This window comes from Periplaneta americana, chromosome 1, assembly GCF_040183065.1.
Source record: "Periplaneta americana isolate PAMFEO1 chromosome 1, P.americana_PAMFEO1_priV1, whole genome shotgun sequence".
Taxonomy (NCBI): Eukaryota; Metazoa; Arthropoda; class Insecta; order Blattodea; family Blattidae; genus Periplaneta; species Periplaneta americana.
In genome coordinates this window covers 77,025,223-77,050,116 of record NC_091117.1, presented here as the reverse complement: position 1 = coordinate 77,050,116, position 24,894 = coordinate 77,025,223, and the positions used below count along the sequence as shown (strand labels likewise).

General features: G+C 36.2%; 1 protein-coding gene across 5 annotated transcripts in view; it reads left to right on the top strand.

Moving 5' to 3' along the window:
• The window catches only part of LOC138696877 (keratin-associated protein 10-4-like), a 113,632-nt gene extending 93,102 nt beyond the window's left edge, over positions 1-20,530 (top strand). For 4 of the 5 annotated variants that reach the window (XM_069822373.1, XM_069822364.1, XM_069822340.1 and 1 more), the window contains 4 exons: positions 5,834-6,028; positions 8,854-9,045; positions 17,322-17,513; positions 20,277-20,530. In XM_069822373.1, the coding sequence (XP_069678474.1) occupies positions 5,834-6,028; positions 8,854-9,045; positions 17,322-17,513; positions 20,277-20,308 (611 nt within the window). In that variant the 3' untranslated portion in view covers positions 20,309-20,530. The remainder of the gene's footprint in view (positions 1-5,833; positions 6,029-8,853; positions 9,046-17,321; positions 17,514-20,276) is intronic. The other variant, XM_069822348.1, reaches the window with a different exon arrangement.
• Positions 20,531-24,894: the final 4,364 nt, after the last annotated feature.

Genomic DNA, 24,894 nt, shown 5'->3' with positions numbered 1-24,894 from the left:
CGGAAAATGGTCGCTCTCCTGTAGCGTGAATTTGTCTAAGCGAGATTCGCAAGGGCAAATATTAAGCATCGAGGTCCGAGGATGAAATCAGGTCGTAGCAACAACGTATCTGTATGTCACGAAACGACTTATTCCGTACGAAGCCTTTATGGCATAGCGACAGAGTTTTCGTTACAAAGACTGGGTGCGAATCTCTGTATCTAAAACGCACGCTTGTAAACACAGCTCACACGATAATTCCCGAGCTATTCGGAGGTGTGACTTAGTCTCTCAACAGCAATCACTTTCCGTGTCATAGAATGTACAGCCTTCAAAAGAAAGTGACCACTCTCTAGAAGCTATCCTTCGGGTTTCTTCGCTACAATTCGAGACAGACGATGTTACAAGTTGTTGGGCCACATGGTCTGATATCTACAGTTATAATTAAAGTATTCTGCATGTTACTGTTGTAGCGTAGTGGTAGTGTTCCGGGCTGGTATTCATGAGGTCGTGCGTTCGAATACAACCTAGTGGTTCTTACGTTTTTTTGTTGTATTTAAGAGAGAGAAAAAAATATAATTTCTCCTGCCTATTTTATGACAGTTTTAGTAATTAACATCAGGTTCATGAATGTATTATGCCATAACTTTATGATTATTTCTTATGCCATTATGGCTGCAAATGGAAAACAAAATTTTATTCTCAACAAAATTATTTTTCGTGGCATAAACAAAACAAACTTACAGGCGTCTGTCTTAGAAAATTCAAACAATTAAAAAAATAGAAAAAACAACAAAACAAAAGGCCACGATTCAGTATTTAGTCCATCTTCCTCCTATCTCGAACACATATTGCAGTCGAGTGAACATCCCTGACATCCTTGACGAGCTTTCACAAATCATCAGTACGTCTTGAAGGGGATTGGGCCAATTTTTCCGCATATCCTTCTTTACTTGTGTCCCCGTAGTTCAGTCGGAATAACGTCGAAATTTAGATGTCAACGTCTCAGGTTCAAATCGTCGTTACTTCTTTTCGTTTTATTGTGTTACAGGATAGTATAATGTAATAATATAAGAAGAAAAAACTAACACTAGTATTATGCAGCAGTATTGTTCCAAACCTAACATTAAATTTTTATTACTTTTATCGCTAAAGAACCATAACAGAATACAAATAATAAGTTGAATATTATTTATATCGCTAAAGAACGATAACAGAATATAAATAATAACTTGAATATTATTTATATCGCTAAAGAACGATAACATAATACAAATGATAGCTTGAATATTATTTACATCGATAAAGAATGATAACAGAATACAAATGATAACTTGAATATTATTTATATCGTCCACACCTGTGGAGTAACGGTCAGCGCGTCTGGCAGCGAAACTAGGTGGCCCGGGTTCGAATCCCGGTCGGGGCAAGTTACCTGGTTGAGGTTTTTTCCGGGGTTTTCCCTCAACCCAATACGAGCAAATGCTGGGTAACTATCGGTACTGGACCCCGGACTCATTTCACCGGCATTATCACCTTAATTTCATTCAGACGCTAAATAACCTAGATGTTGATACAGCGTCTTAAAATAACCCAATAAAAATATTTATATCGCTAAAGAACTATGACAGAATACAAAAGGTAACTTGAATATTATTTACATCGTTAAAGAATGATAACAAAATAAAATGATAACTTGAACAAGGCTCGAACTCACAAGCTTTGAATTACTAAGCTAGCACTCTATCGCTGTTCTACAAGACGCAGATATAGAATAACTCCTGCTTAAACGAATAGTTCCGAAGCTGCTTCAAGTGCGATTCCACAAGCGCAGGCATCGTGTAACATCACCGTAATCCGAAGTGAAATTACAATATTATGTTCGCTGTTCACGAGTGCGGTCACTTTTTTTTTTAAGCTGTACACCTAAAATGGGATATTTACTAAAATTATTGATATGAACTCCTTAAAGTCCTAAATTAGATTTTATAAAGTCCTAAATCTCACAATTTAACACCTAGAAAACCGTTTCCCAATAATGAAACTGACCTGTGTTCAGAATGGCGTGGAATGCATTACTGAGGCATGTGCATTTGAGACCAGTAGTCAACTGTACTGTTAGTTCTTAGCTCTCCATGAACTATCGCGTAACTATTCTTTTGAATTAGAGAATAATCCCATTTATAATTTTTTCTTTCAAAATATTGAGTATAAGTGGAAACTTCTGTTTAAAATCGAGAACAGTAAAATACATAGTGTCACCGGCGCAGCTTAGGCGAGAGCGCGTTTGTTTACTAGTGTAAAGTTGCGTTCGGGTGTGGGATCGATACACGCTTGGTCTGATTATATGGTTGGGTTTTTTCCGAGGTTTTTCCAACCATAAGGAGATTGTTAGCTAATCTATGGCGAATTGTGGGCCTCAACTCGCTAAATACCATCTCGCTAACACCAGTGCCCTCGACAACAAATAACCCAGCGCTATTAAATAACCAAGCAAAAAAATTCAATTGCTGTACGTTTGGTAGAAGCTGATGAAATGAGATGTAATTTAATATTAGATTACAGGAATAGAATGTTCCAAATTCTCTTAAACATATTACCTACACCTCGGCTCCTGGTCGGGAACACGGGTATCAGACATATTTCAATTGCCGGAGTAGACTGTGTCATTATTAGGTTCCTTTTCTGTCCCAGAGCGTACGGAGTTAAGGTTAGTTTTTCATAGACTATATTGGCGTGACATCATGTTGGCTAGTGGCATAGGTACTATAAGACAATATTTTCATCTTGTTTGTTCTGCAGTTGACGTTCTGTTAATGATTCAAAACTATGATCCGTTCCAGGAATCTGCATAGTAGAAAGACGAAATAAGACCTCTGCGCAAGTGGTATTTGGGAGGGCTAGGGCCAATGACCGCTCTGGGGGGAAGCATTGGTTGAACGAAGCTACCAATCGCTTGCAGGGAGGGGATCATTTCTATCTGAACACTCTACCTGGAGCATCTTACCCCTTAGCGGTCTCGAGCTAATGCTGCCCGCAATACACTCCGGCACAGGTAGACTCCTCCCCCATATGCGCCAAGTTACTGTACAGATTCCTGGGACGGACCATAGACCTTGCAGACTGTTGAAAATGCATTCTAGTGAGAAAGATCGATACTACGATGACCTTCCCTATAATTTGAATTATTTATTTGTTTATTTATTTATTTTTACATATACTGGCAGAGTTAAGAACGTAAGGCCTTCTCTTACTCAACTAGTATAAAATACATATCAAATATAAATGAATACAGAAAACAATGGTATAACAATAATAATAATAATAATAATAATAATAATAATAATAATAATAATAATAATAAGAGCAAAATATATGTGTGTTTAGTTGCATGTAATTCTAAAGAGTTAAACAAGTACAATTCAGTGTTAAATAAGACAATTTGGGTCGAAGGAGTGATTAACATAACGAAGGAGAACTTATATATTAAAAATAAATGTTCTGCAAAAGTAATTTTGAAGAAAGATCATATTCTAGAAACGAAAAGCAGTCTTTCTGACAATCGGCTTTATGAAATAGTCAATGTCTGGCAGTTCTTTACACTATGCACACTAAAATACGCTCTTTTCAATATTACACTATAATACATTACTTACACTATTGTACACAATTTACAAATACGCAGGTAATAGTGTAATGATATAAAATACCTTGCATTACTGTACACGATGTAGGCCTACATTCTTTATTGTAGTGAAAATAGTAAAAACAGCGTGTTCTAGTGTACATAGTTTAAATAACTGAAATTGTAAATATCAGTGTAATTTTTAAATTGGTCCATGCTTTGTTCTTCTCCAGTTTACAAAACAAGAGTAGCGTGAGCCGTCAGTCAAGTACTCGCTTGCTAGACACACGCACGTCGTTCAATTAAAAACTCCAGTAATACTTAATCTTGTAGTCTTCTGGGACAAAGTAAGGTCCCTATTATCAATCCGTAACCTACAGCGTGTTTTTACAACTTTGATTAATAATAGCATACACATAATTATATATTTTTATCTCATAATGAGCACTAACCTGTGTTATAGGAGTTTTTCAAAATGTTTTTCTGCATTCACACATTTCCGACACCTTTTTCTGAAATTATTACTCATAAACAAAAGTTCTATTTGAGTAATGCTTGCAATTTCTCTCCTTATATTGTCCTAAGTTCACACATAAGATTCTGTGTTCTAGTGTGAACTGTGATGGTGCATACCCAGCCCTATATTTACGCATGGACGACATGGAACTGAGCCCAGGGCGGCAAATTCGAAGGGACGGCAGAGAAAAAAAAATGGGCCCAAAATAAATATTCGGTGTTTTCCTACTTCGCACATTCCTGCTTTACATAGTACTGTAGCACATGTTAAATTGTCGTTACATTCAACTTTCTTTTAAATTTTTTGTTTTATTTTTGTTTTATTTTTTTAACAGTTTGACTACTAAATATCTAACATTTGCTCAAGTTAGTTGAAGGGAGAGGCAAACATTTTTCGAATCAATGAACGGCAGAAGCGTACCGTAAAACGAATGAACATACATCATATGTGCTGTTACATGTCGGGACTTTTACATGATTGCGTTATGGCGAGCACGTTGTCGAGTTTCTGGTGAAGTTCTTGGTGGAATATGATGTGATAGAATGCAATTATAATTGTGAATAGAATGCTGAAGTTACGTATTAGGTAGATTATTCTTTTTTAGTTTTAGGAAGAAAAGTTGCTACTTTTATAAATTTTGTAAAATAGGGACATTTAAGGAAAAGTCGTTTAGTACTGAAAAGATTGTAAGATTTCTTATTTTGTGACTGTGTTTGAAACCGACTTATGATAAGTTGCAGAGAGAATTGGAATTAAGTAGTTTTTATCGAGAAGTTTGTGTGGTGTAAAGAATTCTGTGAAATTTGGTGAAAGTGGGGTTGTAGCGGAAGTACTATATCATGGCGAATTCTTTTTTTTCAAATCTGCACTTCGTCATTCGGAAAGAGTACATGAATTTTTTCCTGCTATGCGACTGTTGTGGTGTAAGTTCCATATTTTTATGATTATGCAGTTTATTAATTCATAATTTCTGTAGCTTTAGTGTGTAATGTTCTTCAGCCAACCAGAAAGAATTTTGTCTCGAACGATCAGGATATCGTACTCGTTAGAAATGGAGATTCAATATTTTTTTTCGATAATTCGTTACTCCTAAAATACTGGTAGTCTACCTTTTTATCCTAACACAAAGAAAATATCTGCAGTGCTCGGGAAAAGTGACATAAGTCAGTTTCCACAAACCTTTTTTGATAATTTATTGACAACTTACACTGGTTAATGTCGATTTCATTTTTTTCTGTATGAATTATTGTAATGGCAGGAATACTTATGTATTTTTTTTTCCAAGAGAGCAGATGTTCCGTAAGTTGTCAATAAATTATCAAAAAAGGTTTGTGGAAATTGACTTGTGTCACTTTTCCCAAGCACTGCAGATATATAGTTATAGAAATTATGAAGAGAAGCAATATTTTTCGCTACCGGTAGGCCTACTACGAGCTTTACAGTGAACGATGTAGCCTTTTATCAAAATTGCATATTTATTGTGTAATCGTTTATGGTTGACTTCATCGTATCGGACCCCGAATTTATAAATTATTGTCAGTACTGCTATATCTGTGTAAACATTGTATGTATGTATGGTTGCTTTTGATGGAATGATTTTTTAACTTTCATACCAATATTAACTTCACATTTGGATTTGTGAATGATACTTAAGACACACATCAATATGCCTATTGTATTTCATTTTTACTCACTGCAGCCTGTGTTTGTAGTTTCAGAACGTGAATGTCTCCTGAAATGTGAGGCTGGCTATAATTGTGTGTATGGGCCTTTCAGCAACTCAGTATGCGCTCCAACTTGTGCAGTGCAAAAATGTGCCGAGGACCAGAAATGCGTCATGAAACAACTACGCCAGTGTCTTGTAGAGCCTTGCCCACCTGATCCAGTATGCGTTCCCATAGCTGAAGGTTAGTTGATTTAAAACACTTTGCAAATACATGTTTATTGTTAGTAATTATAAATTCTTTTTGGTAATTCTTCAGAAGAAGTGAACCGCCGCCGTACGTCCCCCACCCCCTCCCCCAATGATAAGTATTCGGGTGATGTGCAAAGTAAGAGCTTATGTTTTCTCGAGAGGCGCAGGCGGAATTCAGTGCAAGGGGTAACGCTATCAATGACGTAAATGCAAGAGAATTATTGGTTGTATGAGAAAGAGATAAAATTGGCGGTATAAATCTTTTAGACTATTATATCTTTCCCCCTGTGTGACGTCTGGTTGAGTGTTAATATTAGGAGATTCAATATTCCGAAATTAAAGGACGAGGGAACTAAACAACATTATCAGGTCGAAATTTCAAATAGGTTTGCCGCTTTAGGAAGTTCCGACGAAGTTAAGGAAGAATTAGATGTTAATAGCGTGTGAGAAAATATCAGAGATAATATCAAAATTGCTGCCGAGCAGAGTATAGGTTATTATGAAACTAAGAAAAAGAAACCATGGTTTGAAGATTGTTGCACAGTAGTAGAAAGAAGGAAACAGGCAAAATTAAAATTCTTACAGGATCCAATTGAGGCGAATAAAGACGGGAACATGTACACTTAGAAATAAAAAGAGAGATTACTTGAAGGAAAAACTCAATGATGTATAAACATTAGAGATTTATATAAGAACATAAAGGAATTTAAGAATGGATATCAGACAAGGATAAATGAGCTCAAGGATGAGAATGGTGACTTGCTTGCAGATTCTCATTCAATCCTGAACAGATGAAAAAACTATTTTGGGCGACTACTAAATATACATAGGCCAAATAGAAATGATCGGGACGAAATTGAAATACAAACTGCTAGCCATTTATACCCAAACCCACACTCTTTCTGAAGTCGAAATTGCGATAGAAAATCTGAAAAAGTACAAGTCTTCAGGTATCCATCAAATTCCACAGAATTAATATAAGAGGGTGGAAGCGCATTATCTAGCGAAATTTATAAGCTTGTACTTACTATTTGCGAAAAGGAAATTGTACCAGAACAATGGAAGGAGTCCATAATTGTACCTATGTTTAAAAAGGGGGACAAGACTAACTGTAGCAACTTTCGAGGAATATCACTGTTGTTGACGTTGAAGGCGGCAATGAACCTCCGAGTTCCTTAAAAGCCATAAGTAAGTATTATTATTATTATTATTATTATTATTTTAGTCGTTTATATGGAAAAATAATCAAATATTACCTAGAAGTAAATTACAAAGATAAAGAGAATGAAATACAGGAAGGCTTCAGGTCAGGAAGATCTACAATGGACCATGTGTTTGTGTGAAACAACTAATTGAGAAAATCAATAGTGTGGGACAACAGATTCCTTTTACATCCGTAGATTTGGAAAAGGCTTACGACACAGTACGAGTAAAAATTATGGGAGATATTAGTTGATATGGAAATTGACACAAGAATTATTAATGAAATAAAAAATGTGTACAAGAATGCTGTATCTAAAGTGAAGTGAAAATAGGAAAATCTAGGTCAGAGTAAATTAGAGTAACAAAGGGCCTTCGACAAGGGTGTAGCATGTCATATCATCTACATTATTTAAGATATTTCCACAGAGAGCATTGTCAAATTGGACCAGGAATGTTCAGGAATGGGAAATCTGTTAGAGATGAATCAATAAATATGCTGTATAGATTATTGTTTGGAGACGATCAAGTGGAATTGTACAGGAATATGAAGACATGGAAATTATGTTTCGTAAATTGTTAGAAGAATTAGATAAATAGGGTTTGAAAGTAAATCTAGACAAAACATTTTGTATGGGATGTGGAATAAAAACTGAGGATTTAAATTGGACAATCAGAAAGGTTGTATTAAAGGCTGTGAAGAATTTGAGTATTTGGGGGTTCGACTAGATGAAGAAGATGGACAAGAAGCTGATATTAGGAACAGAATTACTAAAAGCAGAACAGTAACAGCAATGTTGAATGGTATTCTATGGGACAGACATATAACAAGGGAAAATAAATTGCAACAACAGTCAAAAGTACTGTTAGGTATGGCACTTAAACATGGAAATTTAATAAATATTTAACCTCAAAACTCATGACAATGTAAATGAATTTTTTAAGAATATCAGCGAGGTATTCGAAATTAGAATAAATTAGAAATACATTTATACGAGATGAAATGAACATTCAACATTCTGTTTTGTATTATGTGAGATACAAGCAGTTGACCTGATATGGGCATATGAGAATAATGCCAGAAGAAAGGTTACCTAAAATGGTGCTGGAATGACGGTGTCCGCCTGGGAGAAGAAGGAAAGCGAGACCTCGAAATTCATGGTTACAATAGTTCAGAACAGGGATGAGAGACTGCAGACTGAATGACATGGATTGGATGGTTAGAGAAGAGTGGAGAACATGAATAAGAGTTTAAGACTTTAGGCACAGAAAGATGTGTAAACATTAGAATCTGTATATAAATAAAAGTTATTATTATTATTATTATTATTATTATTATTATTATTATTGTTAGTATTATTACTACTACTACTATTATTGTTATTACTACTACTACTACTATTATTATTATTATTATTATTATTATTATTATTATTATTATTATAAAGTCAAGAAATATTTCCAAAAATAAATATAACTAAAAGAAATCTGTAATAATGAATTGTTGTTTGTTATTCGCAATGTTTGTACATTACATGAATTTGTGAGTGAGACTTGAGAATACAGCAGTAAATTGTGTTTCATTTTCACTCGCTACAGTCTTGTTTGTGCTTTCAGAACCTGAATGTCCCCTACAATGTGAGAGCGGCTACTATTGTGTATATGGTGGGCCATTTAACAAGTCAAGATGCGCTCCAACTTGTGCAGTGAAAGAATGTCCCGAGGATCAGAAATGTGTCATGAAACAACTACGCCAGTGTTTTGCACCTCCTTGCCCACCCGATCCAGTATGCGTTCCCAAAACTGAAGGTTAGTTGATTAAAAACATTTAAAAAATAGGCCTATATCTTTATTGTTACTTGTTAAACATTTGTTTTTATTGTTCTTATTCCTATGTAAATGTGTCAGCCGAGATCATATCTGTAAAATTGTTTTGATAATACATTAATCCTATAGACATCTATTATCACACTCTCAACATCGAGGACATCCTAAGTCCATGTTATCTTTTATTATAATATAAAGCGGTACTCTTGTGGAATTGTCAGCACATTTCGAACTGGTGGATCAAGGTCAAGAAATGGACTGCATTTGCCACTCGTTCTTACCCCATTCCGGGACCATTCTCCTCAACTAAAGTCGGCTGGGACAACCGGAATTACCAGTGCTTCAGTTCACAGTCTTCAGTTCAGTGATTCGTGCTTTGTACGTGACCTTGATTCGCCAGTTCGAAATACGCTAAGTTTAGTCTATGACGTAGCATTCTTAATCATGTTCTTTCCAACGTTTGTGGTAGTTTAGGAGTCCCTTTACAGCATTGTTTCTTCCAGTTGTATCCGAATATCTTAATTGTTTAATTTCTCCCTTGTTTTTCCAACTAAGGATCTCATCCTACACTTACGTTGTATTTAACAGCTTTTTATCTCCGACTATTATTACTACGTTTTCGTAGAGTATTCAGTTCGATTTGAATACTTTTATCGTACTGAAAATAATCTCCGTTTTCATGCAGCTTTGGAAACGTATTGAAAACGATTTTAATACGGAAGCTGAAGTTTGAAAAGTAGTTTTGTTGGTTAACATGCCATCAACATGTCAGCATGTTGGTCATCCTGTACGCCTCCCTGTAAACTGTAGTCCGAATCAGCTTACTTAATATCCTAAAGGTGAAACCTAACCAATTTTCTCTATTACTACATATGCCAGTTGATTATAGTGATTTTCTAGCTCTCATGTTTAATTTTCTTTTATCAACTTCGTTTCGAATTTCGGGTACTGACAAATACTAGAGCTGGCAGTTATTGCCTAACTGTTATGTTGGTAGCAATAATCTCGGTTTGCAGTAAAGGAAACTGATGAAAATGCAAGTACCTAAACTTGTGAATTAATAATTAATTATTAATACTGGTATTAATATTAATATCAATGTACAATTCAGTTCTGTTACATTTTGATTCCAATTCAACTCTATATTCAGGTAGATTTAGGCAAGTGTAATTAAATCAGAAATAGCTTATAGACCTACTGGTATGAACATGGACAGAAATATATTTGAAATTTTAATGAATTTCTTTCGTGTTTAGATTTTTATTAAAATATCCAAGAAAGGAAATAGCATGGTAGCGACTTCTCCAAGAAAGAAAGTGCTTGTAAGTATTTTAAGTAGGCTATACATTTCAAAGTGGTATTCTGTTTCCGAAATTCGTACTAATCACTTCACGTGATCAAACTAAATACATTTGTTTCATACTATATTTTATTTTTACTCTTTCCGTACTCCAAACCAGTACGAAAATGAAACTTTACCTTATAGTTACTTTCCGGACTTCATGCCTACCAACATATAAATACATCATGATAAACCTAGTATGAGAAGACACAATTATTAGCCTTTTCTTTGTTTTGTGGCATTATTTCCTGTTTCTATATTCATTTTACATTATGTGTATATGATATAATTTTTATTTTATACGTTGTCATAAGTCAAACGACGTTCCTGAAAATAATTAATAAATTCTAACTTTGGCATACTTTTTTGGACGGGTCTATGTTATTGGATGTTATTTCTATAACCACAACTATGACTTCAACATACATACTTACTTACTTACCTACAAATGGCTTTTAAGGAACCCGCAGGTTCATTGCCGCCCTCGCATAAGCCCGCCATTGGTCCCAATCCTGTGCAAGATTAATCCAGTCTCTATCATCATATCCCACCTCCCTCAAATCCATTTTAATATTATCCTCCCATCCACGTCTCAGCCACTTCAAAGGTCTTTTTCCCTCCTGCCTCCCAACTAACACTCTATATGCATTTCTGGATTCGCCCATACGTGCTACATGCCCTGCCCATCTCAAACGTCTGGATTTAATATTCCTAATTATGTCAGGTGAAGAAAACAATGCGTGCAGTTCTGCGTTGTGTAACTTTCTCTATTCTCCTGTAACTTCATCCCTCTTAGCCCCAAATATTTTCCTAAGAACCTTATTCTCAAACACCCTTAATCTCTGTTCCTCTCTCAAAGTGAGAGTCCACGTTTTACAACTATACAGAACAGCCGGTAATATACGAGTAACTGTTTTATAAATTCTAACTTTCAGATTTTTTGACAGCGGACTAGATTACAAAACGTCTCAACCGAATAATAACAGGCATTTCCCATATTTATTCTGCGTTTAATTTCCTCCCGAGTGTCATTTATATTTGTTACTGTTGCTCCAAGATACTTGAATTTTTCAACCTCTTCGAAGGATAAATCTCCAATTATTATGTTTCCATTTCGTACAGTATTCTGGTCACGAGACAAAATCATATACTTTGTCTTTTCGGGATTTACTTCCAAACCTATCGCTCTACTTGCTATAACTAAAATTTCCGTGTTTTCCCTAATCGTTTGTGGATTTTCTCCTAACATATTCACGTCATGCGCATAGAAAAGCAGCTGATGTAACCCGTGCAATTCCAAACCCTGTCTGTTATCCTGAACTTTCCTTCTAGAGCGAAGTTAAAAAGTAAAGGTGATAGTGCATCTCTTTGCTTTAGCCCGCAGTGAATTGGAAAAGCATCAGATAGAAATTGGCACATACCTATAATATTTAAAAATAATAAAGTAATATAGCACAAAACATATACTTCAAATCATTTTTATGAAAACGCAGACATAGAAAAGCTTCAGTTCAGAGACAAGCTTGAATAGACCTAACTGAAGTCAATAAACTAAAGATACGTATGGTATCTCTGCCAGTTCGCATTAACTTCCCAACTAAACTAAATTAATTTAATTAACATAAATATTTATTTCACCTTTGTTGACTGTTTGTTAAATCTTGTATAATTTTCATTGTTACAGTTGCGTTTACTACATGATTGAAGACCTCGGGGGTAAATAGTGATAACTTTTAAAATTGAGATTGACAAGTTTTTGGTTGTTAACAGCCTATAAGCCACATTATCTTTGATTTGGTTTAATAATAATGTAAATATGTTAACAAATATTGGATTATGCTGCTTGAAAAATATGGCAGTCTTCTGGTGTTTACAGTAAAAATTAAAATATATGCAATTTGTATATGTGGGTTATCATCATTTACTCCCGAAGTCTTCGATTCTCTCAAGGCTTCTTTATCGCATCGCATCGTGACGATTCTGCCGTCAGATGTCTACGATCGTGTAGGCAATTACCATTATTATAATGCTGTTCTCAATTGCTCCCGTTCGTCAACTGTTTGTTCAATGACTGGAACTATGGGTCCTGTAATGAGCGTTTTGTCTACCTACATTTCGTGCATCTCCAACATAAATAGTTAACAGATATTAAATATTGTTACATATATATAGTATGAAGTAAAATATTGTGCGTAGCTCCTTAAGAAAGCGGTTTAACGGTACTCGTCACGATATTCCCGACTCGCCTGACAGCTCCTCCGTAAACATGTCACTCGTACCGTAAAGACTCACTTTCTTAGAAAGTTACGTAAATAACTGTTTTAGGTTAGTTCTTATGAATCGTAAACTGTTTAATCAAAGCACTGAATTTCATGTTCCCAGACAAAATACATTTTAATATTAGATCGTACTAATCCAAATTACCAACATAATATGCGAGAAGTCTAGGAGGAAAATGTTTTTTTATTGTTTTATTTTAGTAGATTATTTTACGACGTTTTATCAACATCTTAGGTTATTTAGCGTCTGAATGAGATGAAGGTGATAATGCCGGTGAAATGAGTCCGGGGTCCAGCACCGAAAGTTACCCAGTATTTGCTCATATTGGGTTGAGGGAAAACCCCGGAAGAAACCTCAAGCAGGTAACTTGCCCCGACCGGGAATCAAACCCGGGCCACCTGGTTTCTCAGCCAGACGAGCTGACCGTTACTCCAAAAGTGTGGACAGAAGGAAAATATACTCTTTTATAAATTATTGACCCATTTAGGAAACACCTCGCAACATAAATATGAGATGTGGTAAATAAGCAAGACTTCGTTGTTAGTACTATATTATTATTATTATTATTATTATTATTATTATTATTATTATTATTATTATTATTATTATTATTTCAGTACGTAGCATTGTGATTTTACCCTCTTTGGTGATAGTTGGTATTAGTTGACAACACTGAAGAGACGGCCAAATTAGACTCTTAGGGCCATATTCATACACATTCTTAGCGCGGTCTTCCGGTGGATGATCAGCGAACTAACATTTTTCGTATTCATAAACCAGTGTTAGCGATATGATATAGGCCTATGATATGATATGATATGATATATGATGTGATATGATATATGATATGATATGATATGATATGATATGATATGATATGATATGATATGATATGATATGATATGATATGATATGATATGATATGATATATTTTGTGATATGATATATGATATGATATGATATATGATGCGATATGATATATGATATATGATATGATATGATATGATATGATATGATATGATATGATATGATATGATATGATATGATATGATATGATATGATATGATATGATAGTATATGATATGGATATGATATGATATGATATGATATGATATGATATGATATGATATGATATGATATGATATGATATGATTCCTGTACAAGTAATCAGTCGATAGCCGGGGCTAGTTTAGCACGCTCATAGCGCGGGCTAGCGAAATATCTATGCATAGCATCCTTAGGAACTACATTTACGTTTTCTGACAGTTTATGTACTGGGCGATCCAAATTTCTTGTCATCCCCTTAATTTTCAGTGAAGTTGTATATTACATTTCATCTTCTATTTCAGATGGTCGACATGAGCACATACAATGTAGAAGAAAGGCTTGTTGCTAGTGTTTGGCACATGAACGTCCACATACTGGCAAGAGCATAGAGAACGTGAGACGAGACTCCACAGGACGATTCCACAAAGAAGCCCCTCCTGAAAGGACAATACTTCGTTGGGGCACACGCTATTTCTGACGGGATCAATTAAAATGCAGAGGACAGGACGACCATCCTCAAGACAGGACACATGTGCGGCAGTGGAGGGATTCCAAGCTCGGATGCCCATTTCCACAATGAGTTCTTGGGTGGTTGGAGCACAGATGCCTCTGTTGCCGTCATGTCATGAGAATGATCGTCCTGTCCTCTGTCTTTAATTGCTCCCGTCAGAAATAGCTTATGTTCCCAAAACAGTATTGTCCTTTTAGGAGCCCGGTCTTCTTTATGGATTCATCTCGTGAAATCTCGTCGTACATCCTCTATACCAGGCATTCTCAGCCTGTTGCTCTTTTAACGATATTTGGTGCTCTCGTCATGCGAGTAAAAAGTGCGCGCGAGCACGAAATTCCCGAGGTCTTTTTCTTCAATTCAGACCTTGTTGTACGAACAAAATCTTAATAATAGTTTCGTCTTTAACTTATCCGTGATGTACGAGTCGGAACAAATAGTTTTCAGTCCATCCATTATAATATCTTACTGACTCGATAGGGCTTCTCGTATTTCACGGTGTATAATCCCTTTCAATTCAGAGTGGACTTAAACAGAGAAATCAAGGTTACTCAAGAGAATAATATGGCTCCTCATGAGGAACTTGAATTGATAGATCTTCAGTCCGTTTCAGCTTTTAAATATTTGTTTTAAAAGGAAGAATCATAGTCTTTGGGGAGCAGAAGATACAAAAAGGCTCCAAATACTGCGGAGTGTTTCTCTAAAATATCTGGCTATGTTCGAAGCACCTTACCTATGCGGGGGAAAAGAGGAAAAAAAAAGCTTTCACACTTACGAAATCCCTCAAGAACAAAGCAAGATCACCATTAACTAATTCACATCTGCATGCTATATATATATATATATAGCTATAAGCCACTTCTCCTTGGACATAATCAAGTTCAAGGATATCATCATCCTGGTGAGTGTTTAAAAAATCTATTTATTTGTTTACTTATTTATTTTATGTACTCATATAGGCCTATTAAACATATTAGATTCTACGGTGCTCGTTCACTTAGTATTACATATGGGCGGTGCTCAGAATCTTCAAAAGGTGGAGAATCCTTGCTCTATGCCAGGCTCCGCCAAGTCGAGTCAACATCGCGAGAGGGCGTACAGGCCTGCTTACGGCTTCCACTGCGGGCAGTACAGTTGTACACTGCAGTCTATCAGTGGTGGAACCTATCGAGGTCGCTTGTGGGCACCGGTGCACTGCATTTTGCACCAGGAATATTTATGTGCTAAAACATGAACCTTAGCAATGTAATGGATGTTGTTATGCGAACAATTAATTTCATAAGGTCTAAAGGACTCAATCACAGGGACTTCAGGGCACTGCTTGATGGTATTAACAGTATGGGGATTTACTCTACCATACCGAGGTAAGGTGGTGAAGTCGAAAAATTCTGGAACGTTTTCTCGCACTTAGAAATGAAACTGCCTTATTTATGGCTGTACATGGGAAACCTGTTAGAAGCCTTGGACATGAAAGAATATATAAGAATAATGCAACAATTGTGCGAAGTTTCGAACGTAGATTTGAGGATATTAGAGATCTTGAACAACAATTTAAGATATTTGCAATATCTTTTTCAGTGAGTGTCCTGGATATTCCTGCTGAACTACAATTAGAAATACTTGATTTACAAAGTGATATTGAGCTAAAGGATAAGTATCAAAACAAAAAGTATTAACCATTTCTATACTTGTTTTCCACGAGAAAGGTTTCCTAAACAGTACAATCTTGCTGCAAGAACGTTGTAAATGTTCGGGACAACCTACGTATGCGAAACACTGTTTTGTTTAATGAAGTTTACAAAGTCACGTCACAGAAACAACTAAGTGATGAACAATTGAAAGCATGTTTGCGATTGGCTGGTACTAAAACAATAGCTCCGAGAATTAAATAGCTGCTTACTAATAGAAAACTGCAAAAATCGCAGCGGATCTCTGATGTTTAAGAAAAAGTACTATTATTAGAGAATTGTATTTGAATGACAACGTTTGTACAGTTGTTTTATTTTGTTAATTGAATTGTATAGCAATGAGAAGAAGACAAACAGTATATTAATCTGTATAAAAGTGTATATTTTGTTTTGTTTCATTATTGTGCAAACATGCAAAAATTTGTTTCGTATATAGTTAACTGTACAAAATTGTATAGAGTACTGTTTTTCAGTATAGTGCAATTAACAGTGAAAGCGTGCTTCAATTAAAAGCTGAAATTAATTTACATTCTTATCACAAATTTGGTTCACATACAAGTTCTTAGCTCCGCCACTGTGGAAGCAGCTACCCTTGCCCGCAGCCGTACGTCAGGGCTTGAGGGTTTGTACGTACGCCCGAGAGTGTAGTCACTTGACGGTCCCTGCTCTATGCCCTTGCCAATATATGGACGTTCATGTGCCAAAACACTACTCTCAGCGCATTTTGAACTGGCGGATCAAGGTCAAGCAATGAACTGCATTTGCCACGTGTGTTTACCCCATTACTGGACCATTCTCCTCAATTAAAGTCTGCTGGGACAGCGGGATTACCTGTGCTTTCAGTTCAGTGGTTAGTGCGTGGTTTTACGTTTGTACGTGATCTTGATCCGCCATTCGAAATGCGACGAATATAGCAACAAGCCGCTCTTCTACGCTGTTGTTTCTCGTGTCGGCCATTCGAAATAGAGGATGAAATGTAATACATAACTTTACTGAAAACTGAGGAAGTGACAAGACATTTGGACCGCTCTGTAGAATGGTAATAATGTCTTTTAGAAAAGTGCAAAATGTTGTATATCACGACTTTTGAACACAAAAAATTGCATTCGCTGTTATAAAACAGACGACAGATCAATCAAATTATGACCGTTCATGCGCTTTGCGTATTGAGATCGTTTTGTATACGATACGCGTTTTCATGCAACCCAATCCGTATTAAACACGATACGATTCGATCTTTTTATTTTACCGTCCATACACATATTCAACCATTGAATGAATGTTTCTCCTCAAAGGAAAATGTCCCAGTTCGCCGCTGTTTATTTGTTTATTGTCTGTGAGATGTTACCTTTGCATATATTTAATTTAGACACTCTGCGGTCTCTGCTTGTAGATCCTGAACCTGAATGTCCTTTGAAATGTGATAGCGGCTACTATTGTGTATCGGGGCCATTCCACTCAATTTGCGCACCGACTTGCGCAGTGAAGAAATGTACCGCGGAGCAGAAATGCACCATGAAACAATTACGCGTGTGCGTAATGGCACCCTGCCCACCCATCCCCACATGCGTACCCCTAACTGAAGGTTAGTTGATTTGCTTCGCATGGCTTGACTTTACGAAGGCTGGACCCGGGAACGGGCCTTATACTTAGACATGCTTTGGACCATTTGGCGCCCTATATATAGGTCTACGTTGATTATATCCAAGCCCAAGCGGCCTGGATGACATTTGTAAATCCGATTCTGGCAGGTGGGCCATCCTGTTTCAGTCCCTCATACAGCCGGGTGCCATCTGCAGACGACTAGCTTGTTAAACCCAAAGGTTCCGGAGACCCAGGCTCCTATATCATTATCTGAAACCCGTACTACACACAAAACTACACCCCAATCTTTTTTTTTTTTACTATTGCAGATGATAGACGAAATGAGGGGGAGGTGGAGTGTACTTGTAGATCGATAGAGAGGAAACATGAGTACATCAAGAAAACCCTTGAAACTTCTGTTTTGTCCGACATAATTTCCATCACCAAGTCTGAAATGACTCTATTGGCGAAATTTTGCTCGTCTTGAAACTCCCCAAAGCAATAATAAAGTTATTAGTTTAAATAATAATAATAATAATAATAATAATAATAATAATAATAATAAAATAATAATAATAATATTAATAATAATAATAGTTAGCCGCCTGGATGGAAGACACGCGCATTAGCAATTGAATAACGATAGTTGAGTTAAAACAATGTTAAATGCATGTACATTTATAAACATACACATAAATTTAGTGGTCTACACTACGGAATAATTATTATGGTAAACAAGAACGGTTTGTCAGGTGCGCAGCTTTACTATGTTGCATATTTTTGCGCTGAAATACGTATGATGCAATCACCTTTTTTACAGCTGCGCAGCTTTACTATGTTGCATATTTTTGCGCTGAAATACGTATGATGCAATCACCTTTTTACAGGTGCTCAGCTTTACTATGTTGCATATTTTTGCGCTGAAATACGTATGATGCAATCACCTTTTTACAGGTGCGCAGCTTTACTATGTTGCATTTTTTGCGCTGAAATACGTATGATGCAATTACCTTTTTACAGGTGTGTAGCTTTACTATGTTGCATATTGTTTCGCAGAAATACGTATGATTCAATCATCTTTTTATAGGTGTGTAGCTTTACTATGTTGCATATTCCTGCGCAGAAATACGTATGATGCAATCACTTTTTACGTGTGTAGCTTTACTATGTTGTATATTCTTGCGCAGAAATACATATGACTGCAATCACCTTTCAACAGGTGTGTAGCTTTACTGTGCTGCATATTCTCGCGCAGAAATACATATTATTGTAATCACCTTTTGCCAGGTGCGTACCTTTACTATGTTGCATATTCTGAAGCAAAACTACGTGTGACTGCAATCAGGTGTTGACAGATGCGCAACCTTACTATGCTACATATTCTTACGCATCTAGTCTGACTGCATTGACCTGTTGGCAGGTTTAGTTCTTTACTGTGCTGCATATTCTTAAGAAAACTACATGTGACTGCGATCATCTGTTGACAAGTTCTTAGCTTTTCTATGCTGCATATTCTGAAGTAAAACTACGTGTGACTGCGATCACCTGTTGACAGGTGCATGGCTTTACTGTGCTGCATATTTTGACGCAGATCTACGTGTAACTGCGCTCATCTGTTGACAGGTTCATAGCTTTACTATGCTGCATATTCTGAAGTAAAACTACGTGTGACTGCGATCACCTGTTGACAGGTGCATGGCTTTACTGTGCTGCATATTTTGACGCAGATCTACGTGTAACTGCGCTCATCTGTTGACAGGTTCATAGCTTTACTATGCTGCATATTCTGAAGCAAAACTACGTGTGACTGCAATCATCTGTTGACAGATGCATAGCTTTACTATGCTGCATATTTTAACGCAGAACTACGTGTGACTGTGATCACCTGTTTATAGGCACATAGCTTAACTCTGCTGCATATTCTTCCTCAGAACTATGTGCGACTGTGATCACCTGTTGACAGGCTTATAGCTTAACTCTACTGCATGTTCTTTTACAGAACCACATGTGACTGCGATCACCTGTTGACAGGAGTATAGCGTCACTGTACAGAATGTTCTTATGCATAGCTACGTATGACTGCGATCACCTGAGAGTTAGCTGAATAGATATTTGCTATTGTTGTTATACTGGTTGAGTGGAAGAGAAAGATTTATGGCCTTAGCTCTGCCAGTAGAAATAAAACTATTAAATAAATAGATCTTCAAAGGTCGCAGTGCTTGGTCGTAGTGCCCCCTTCCTGAAATTCCATTTCATTCCATTCCTTACATCTGTTTGAATGTTATGCTTAATAAGCGTTACAGATTATATGAAGGAACGACAAGTTACTAAGTACTATTGAATGCATATTAAGGCATAGTACATATCGCTCCTCTGAGATCGTGAGATCGTGAGATCGTCTGTGGACAGCACTGTTCATAATGGGTGTAGAGAAACAGCTGCTTTTAGTTCCCTTGACTTCCAGCATGACGGAATTCCTGTAAATCCTAGCCGTCAGATGACACAAGAAGACAAGTCACTTGTAACGCTTGTTATGCATAACATTCGGACAGCTGTATCTCCACCTCCATTGAGAATTGGATACATTTTTATATGAACTTTTTAATCACAATCAGAACAGTCCATATTACCATCCCCTAAGTATTCCTCCTGAATCGTCTCATGTTACTGCACTAAACGTAGGAAGCAAACAAAAAACAAAGATATATTGTAATATAAAAATTATTTTCGTTTACTTTTGTTGATACTAATATTTTTTCTACAGATTCAGAAAATCCTGAGGGAATTACTAACTGAAGAAAAGGAGACAGAAGTGAACTGCTGAAGCTGTAACAAAGGAGAGAAGAATGTGCTTGAATTGGAAAACAAAACAATTTCAAATTAATTTTACAGCAATTTACAAAGTAAACTGGTAGACAATTTGAATTTCCTGCTAAAGCATGAACAATAATTACACTTAACTGACAAAATTTTGAATGTCCACAATAAAGAATGTTACTGTATTGAATAAAATTTAAACAGCTGTTCTACCACTAGACCCTATAACCACCTTATAAAATTTTCAGAGACGTGTTATGAATTGATAGTGATGGAGGTAGTGTTGTTCAGCGTGTACACGTATGGTGAAGAAGATACCTCCTAAATTCTTATACTTCAGCAGGATTGGGCGCCATTTGTGAAGTGAGGACGTCTTAAAAGTGAGTAGGTGAGGAAGATGAGTAAGAAAGTCGAATTTTGACACATAATAGAAACTGATGGTGTATTTTTTCATTCCCGTTAAGAGTTATTTTGTCTATCCAAAAATATATGATACGCAACCTCCGATTTCATTTTCCTTTCAGTGTTACGACATGCCAGGAAATTTTATTGCCCTTACAAGTCCGTCGCAACTTCTATAATATGAACGTGCTAATTATCCTTCTGCTGAAGAGCATGGCAATACCTGAACATTCTAGTACATATATTAGTCAATTAAAAAACACTCTACTTGATCACAAGTAGCAAAATGTGACACCAGTACAATTCGACAGAATATATTCTATTTTTATACAGAGTGAAAGGGGTTTAAGTTCATTCACTTTAAGAATAGAATCTTTAGATTGTAAGTAACCGAAAAGTCGAACATCACTTTGGTGTTTGAATAATGGTTTAGCCGAAAAAAGAAAAACAATTTGTGTCTGAAGTTTAACTCCCATTTATGGTAAATCTATTGGGTATTGAGACATGTGAGCGGTAAGATATCAACGCGAAAAACAAGCCGAAATAGTATATTACGATACAACGTTGGGAAGTGCTTTTTACAAAATGGAGGAAAAGTTTGAAAAACGAGCGAGCAAGATTGTACATCATTTTTTACACGATCATATTTTAAAAATGCAAATACAATATATTTGAAACTTATCGCATTATTGAAGATATGTATTCATGATGTTTTAAGACCACAATGCAAGTATTGGTAAGTTCTTATGGATGAATTAAAATTCATTAACATTTTGTTATCTTGTAACAAACTGCGATGATCAGGTGACGCCTGATTACGTATAGAAAATTTTATTGTGACATTATGAATTCAATTACAACCGGGTAGCCTTAATTCTGAACGACAGCGTCATCGTCATTGTGTTATACCTGGTGATTCAGGCATCGACACCAATTTTAGGGATTCATACAGTTTCTTCCTTAGTGGAATGTTCAATTGACTTAGGGGAAATTCGATTCAATGCAGTATTTTCTCCCTTATTTATTTTAATTATTACAATTCTGACTGTGAACTATGGAGAAGTTATTAATTGTTCCAGTGGAAATTAGATTTTTTTTACAAAGTCTATCTCAATAGCAATATTTTCTACATGGACTCTATGGCATTTATGCTCCCTTTCCGCTCTGAAAAGTAGATGCTCTAGTTTTTAGAGTAACGGTATAATGAATGTAGTATATATATTTTCGGCACACATTTTACTTAAGTGCATATGAGTTTGGGAAGTTGATGTACCACAATGTTGACTGAATTTCCAAAGGAAAGAGGATGTCCGCGCTGTTTGGAAGCTTCACCTCAAACTTGTTTACGGAAATAAATTCTTGCATTACGGGTAACTAAAATGGTAAACCTTAGCTTGCGGAAACTGCATCTGCTATAGGAAGGTTTAAATTTTTTTTCATAATGATGACAAGTTGTGGATCATTCTGTTAGACATAAAGGACCGTATTCAATTCCGGGCAGATTATACGAGATTTGCAGCTGACAAAACGGCAGAATATCATATTCTGTCATTGAATTTCGTTTCCTTCTGCCATTCATATTCCGTCGTGAAAAATGTTAAGGCCCACTTTCACAGCAGAATCGAAAAGAATTTCTCTTCCCAAAGTATTTAAATGGAAGACAGCACAAAATGCCGCGTCGAATCGGATAGAATTCATGAGCTAGAATATTTATTCTACAGCCGGAATATTTCTATCATTGAATTTCGTTTTCTTCTGCCATTCTTATTCCATCGGGAAAACTGTTAAGGCCCGCTTTCACAGCAGAATCGAACAGAATTTCTCTTCTCAAAGTATTTAAATGGAAGATAGTAGAAAATGCCGCGCCGAATCTGATAGAATTCATGAGCTAGAATATTTATTCGGCAGCCGGAATAGAATTTATTCTTTCGGGTATGATTGTATATTCTCGTGAAGCCTTCGCGGAAAAGGAAATTAACAATATCCATTTTTGGCAGCTTAACTTGTTTATGGAAAGTTATTACCGAAATAGGCCTATTACATATACAGGGTGTTAGGGGTGTAAGTGCCATTATTTTAACGGGTTATTATTCATGTCATAAGGAAGAAAAAATGCCCTCATTTTTTTTCTAATTGCAGTATTTAACTAATTATTAAAGTTTACAATATTAGACGTTTTGCAACGTTGCTGTATGGGAGGAGGAGGTGGTTTACAAGTACACAGTACAGCTCAAACGGATACAAACATACAGGTACAAAACAGATGTTTTGTTCTAACGCAGGCACGGACAGGGTAATTGTTGTTTACATAGAACGAGCAGCAAATACAAACTTTCAATCTCATTAATACAACATTATGTTAAATGTTATTTAACAATATTGTTCCATTATTTAATTGTAGCGTCGACCTGGTTGGCGAGTTGGTATAGCGCTGGCCTTCTATGCCCTAGGTTGCGGGTTCGATCCCAGGCTAGGTCGATGGCATTTAAGTGTGCTTAAATGCGACAGGCTCATGTCAGTAGATTTACTGGCATGTAAAAGAACTCCTGCGGGGCAAAATTCCGGCACATCCGGCGACGCTGATATAACCTCTGCAGTTGCGAGCGTCGTTAAATAAAACATAACATTTTTTAACACTTAATTGTAGCCTACAGCTACGTCTAAAAATAAACAATAATAGTTTACTGCAGAAAATGACACGAACTTTCTTTCTAATGAAAAAATTTAATCTTTCCCGCTTCCGTAAAATAGTATCTTTTTTTTTTTAATTTCTCGTTGTGTGATTTTCGAAACGGGGTAAGAGATTCCCAGTTTTTAATAATCGTTGAGAAACTGCTATAAAAGTTCGCCCATTAGGTAACCTTCTTAGCGAAAAACGTTGACGGTACTTCCTTCTTGCCGGACTTGAATTACGACGACTTTCTCCATAAATTAATAAATATATCATGATATTCCTGAACTGTGAATGACATTGTAAGTTGTACTGAACTGCCATCCGCTCGGCAGGAGACCTATGGACAGGGAGCTTGAACTCAGTTGACCTTTACGTCTGTACAGAGTCCTGTCAGCAGCATGAATCTTACTGAACATGTTGCCACATTTCTCACGCCAGAATATTAACAAATTTAAGCATGCATTATTATTTAATATCACGAAAACCTAATAGAATACACAAATAGCTATTTATTTAAACTAATATTAACTCTTTGCTAGATATACCTACTGATGTAATTGTTTTCGTAATTTTACTAACGATATAAGTAGTATAACGCAAATAAAATAATAAAAGAAATATTTTTTATGCGAAAACTATCAAGTTTCGACCCTATGTTGTATGAACATTTTATAATCCTGTGAAGGCTGTGAAAAGGATGGCACTTATGCCCCTTACACCCCGTGTATATAATTAAAATTCCACACCCGTGGAGCAACGGTTAGCGCGTCTGGCCGCGAAACCAGGTGACCCGGGTTCGATTCCCGGTCGGGGCAAGTTACCTGCTTGAGTTTTTCCGGGTTTTTTTCTCAACCCAATATGAGCAAATGCTGGGTGCATTTCCGGTGCTGGACCCCGGATTCATTTCACTGGCATTATTACTTTCGTCTCATTCGGACACTAAAAACCTAAGATATTGATGAAGCGTCGTAAAATAACCTACTAAAAAATTATATAAACGAAGAGAAATCAATAACCCATGTTCAGAATTATTCACTATTGAATGACAAAACATAAAAGTACTACAGTAACAAATCATGGGCTACCGGCGTGGATCAGTCCGCTGAAATGTTTGCCTGTCGATTCGAAGTTGCGCTCGTGCGTGGGTTCGATCCCCGCTTGGGCTAAGAGAAATCCTCAATGGGATTGGTGATAGCGAGATGATATTGGCGAGATGAGATCGACTAAACAAAATAAATCCGTGAATTCAGTGTTGTGAGAACCATATTTGCATAATTCAACACAACACGAATCATAAAACATGGAAATTGCGGAGAATCTTAAGATATGTACAAAATTAAATTGTATTCAGTAAAACTACAACATTAATAACAATAGGCGAATCTTGTGACTAAAAGAAGAATATACTTAAATGGAATACTAATGAATAATAATAATAATAATAATAATAATAATAATATTATTATTATTATTATTTTTATTATTACTT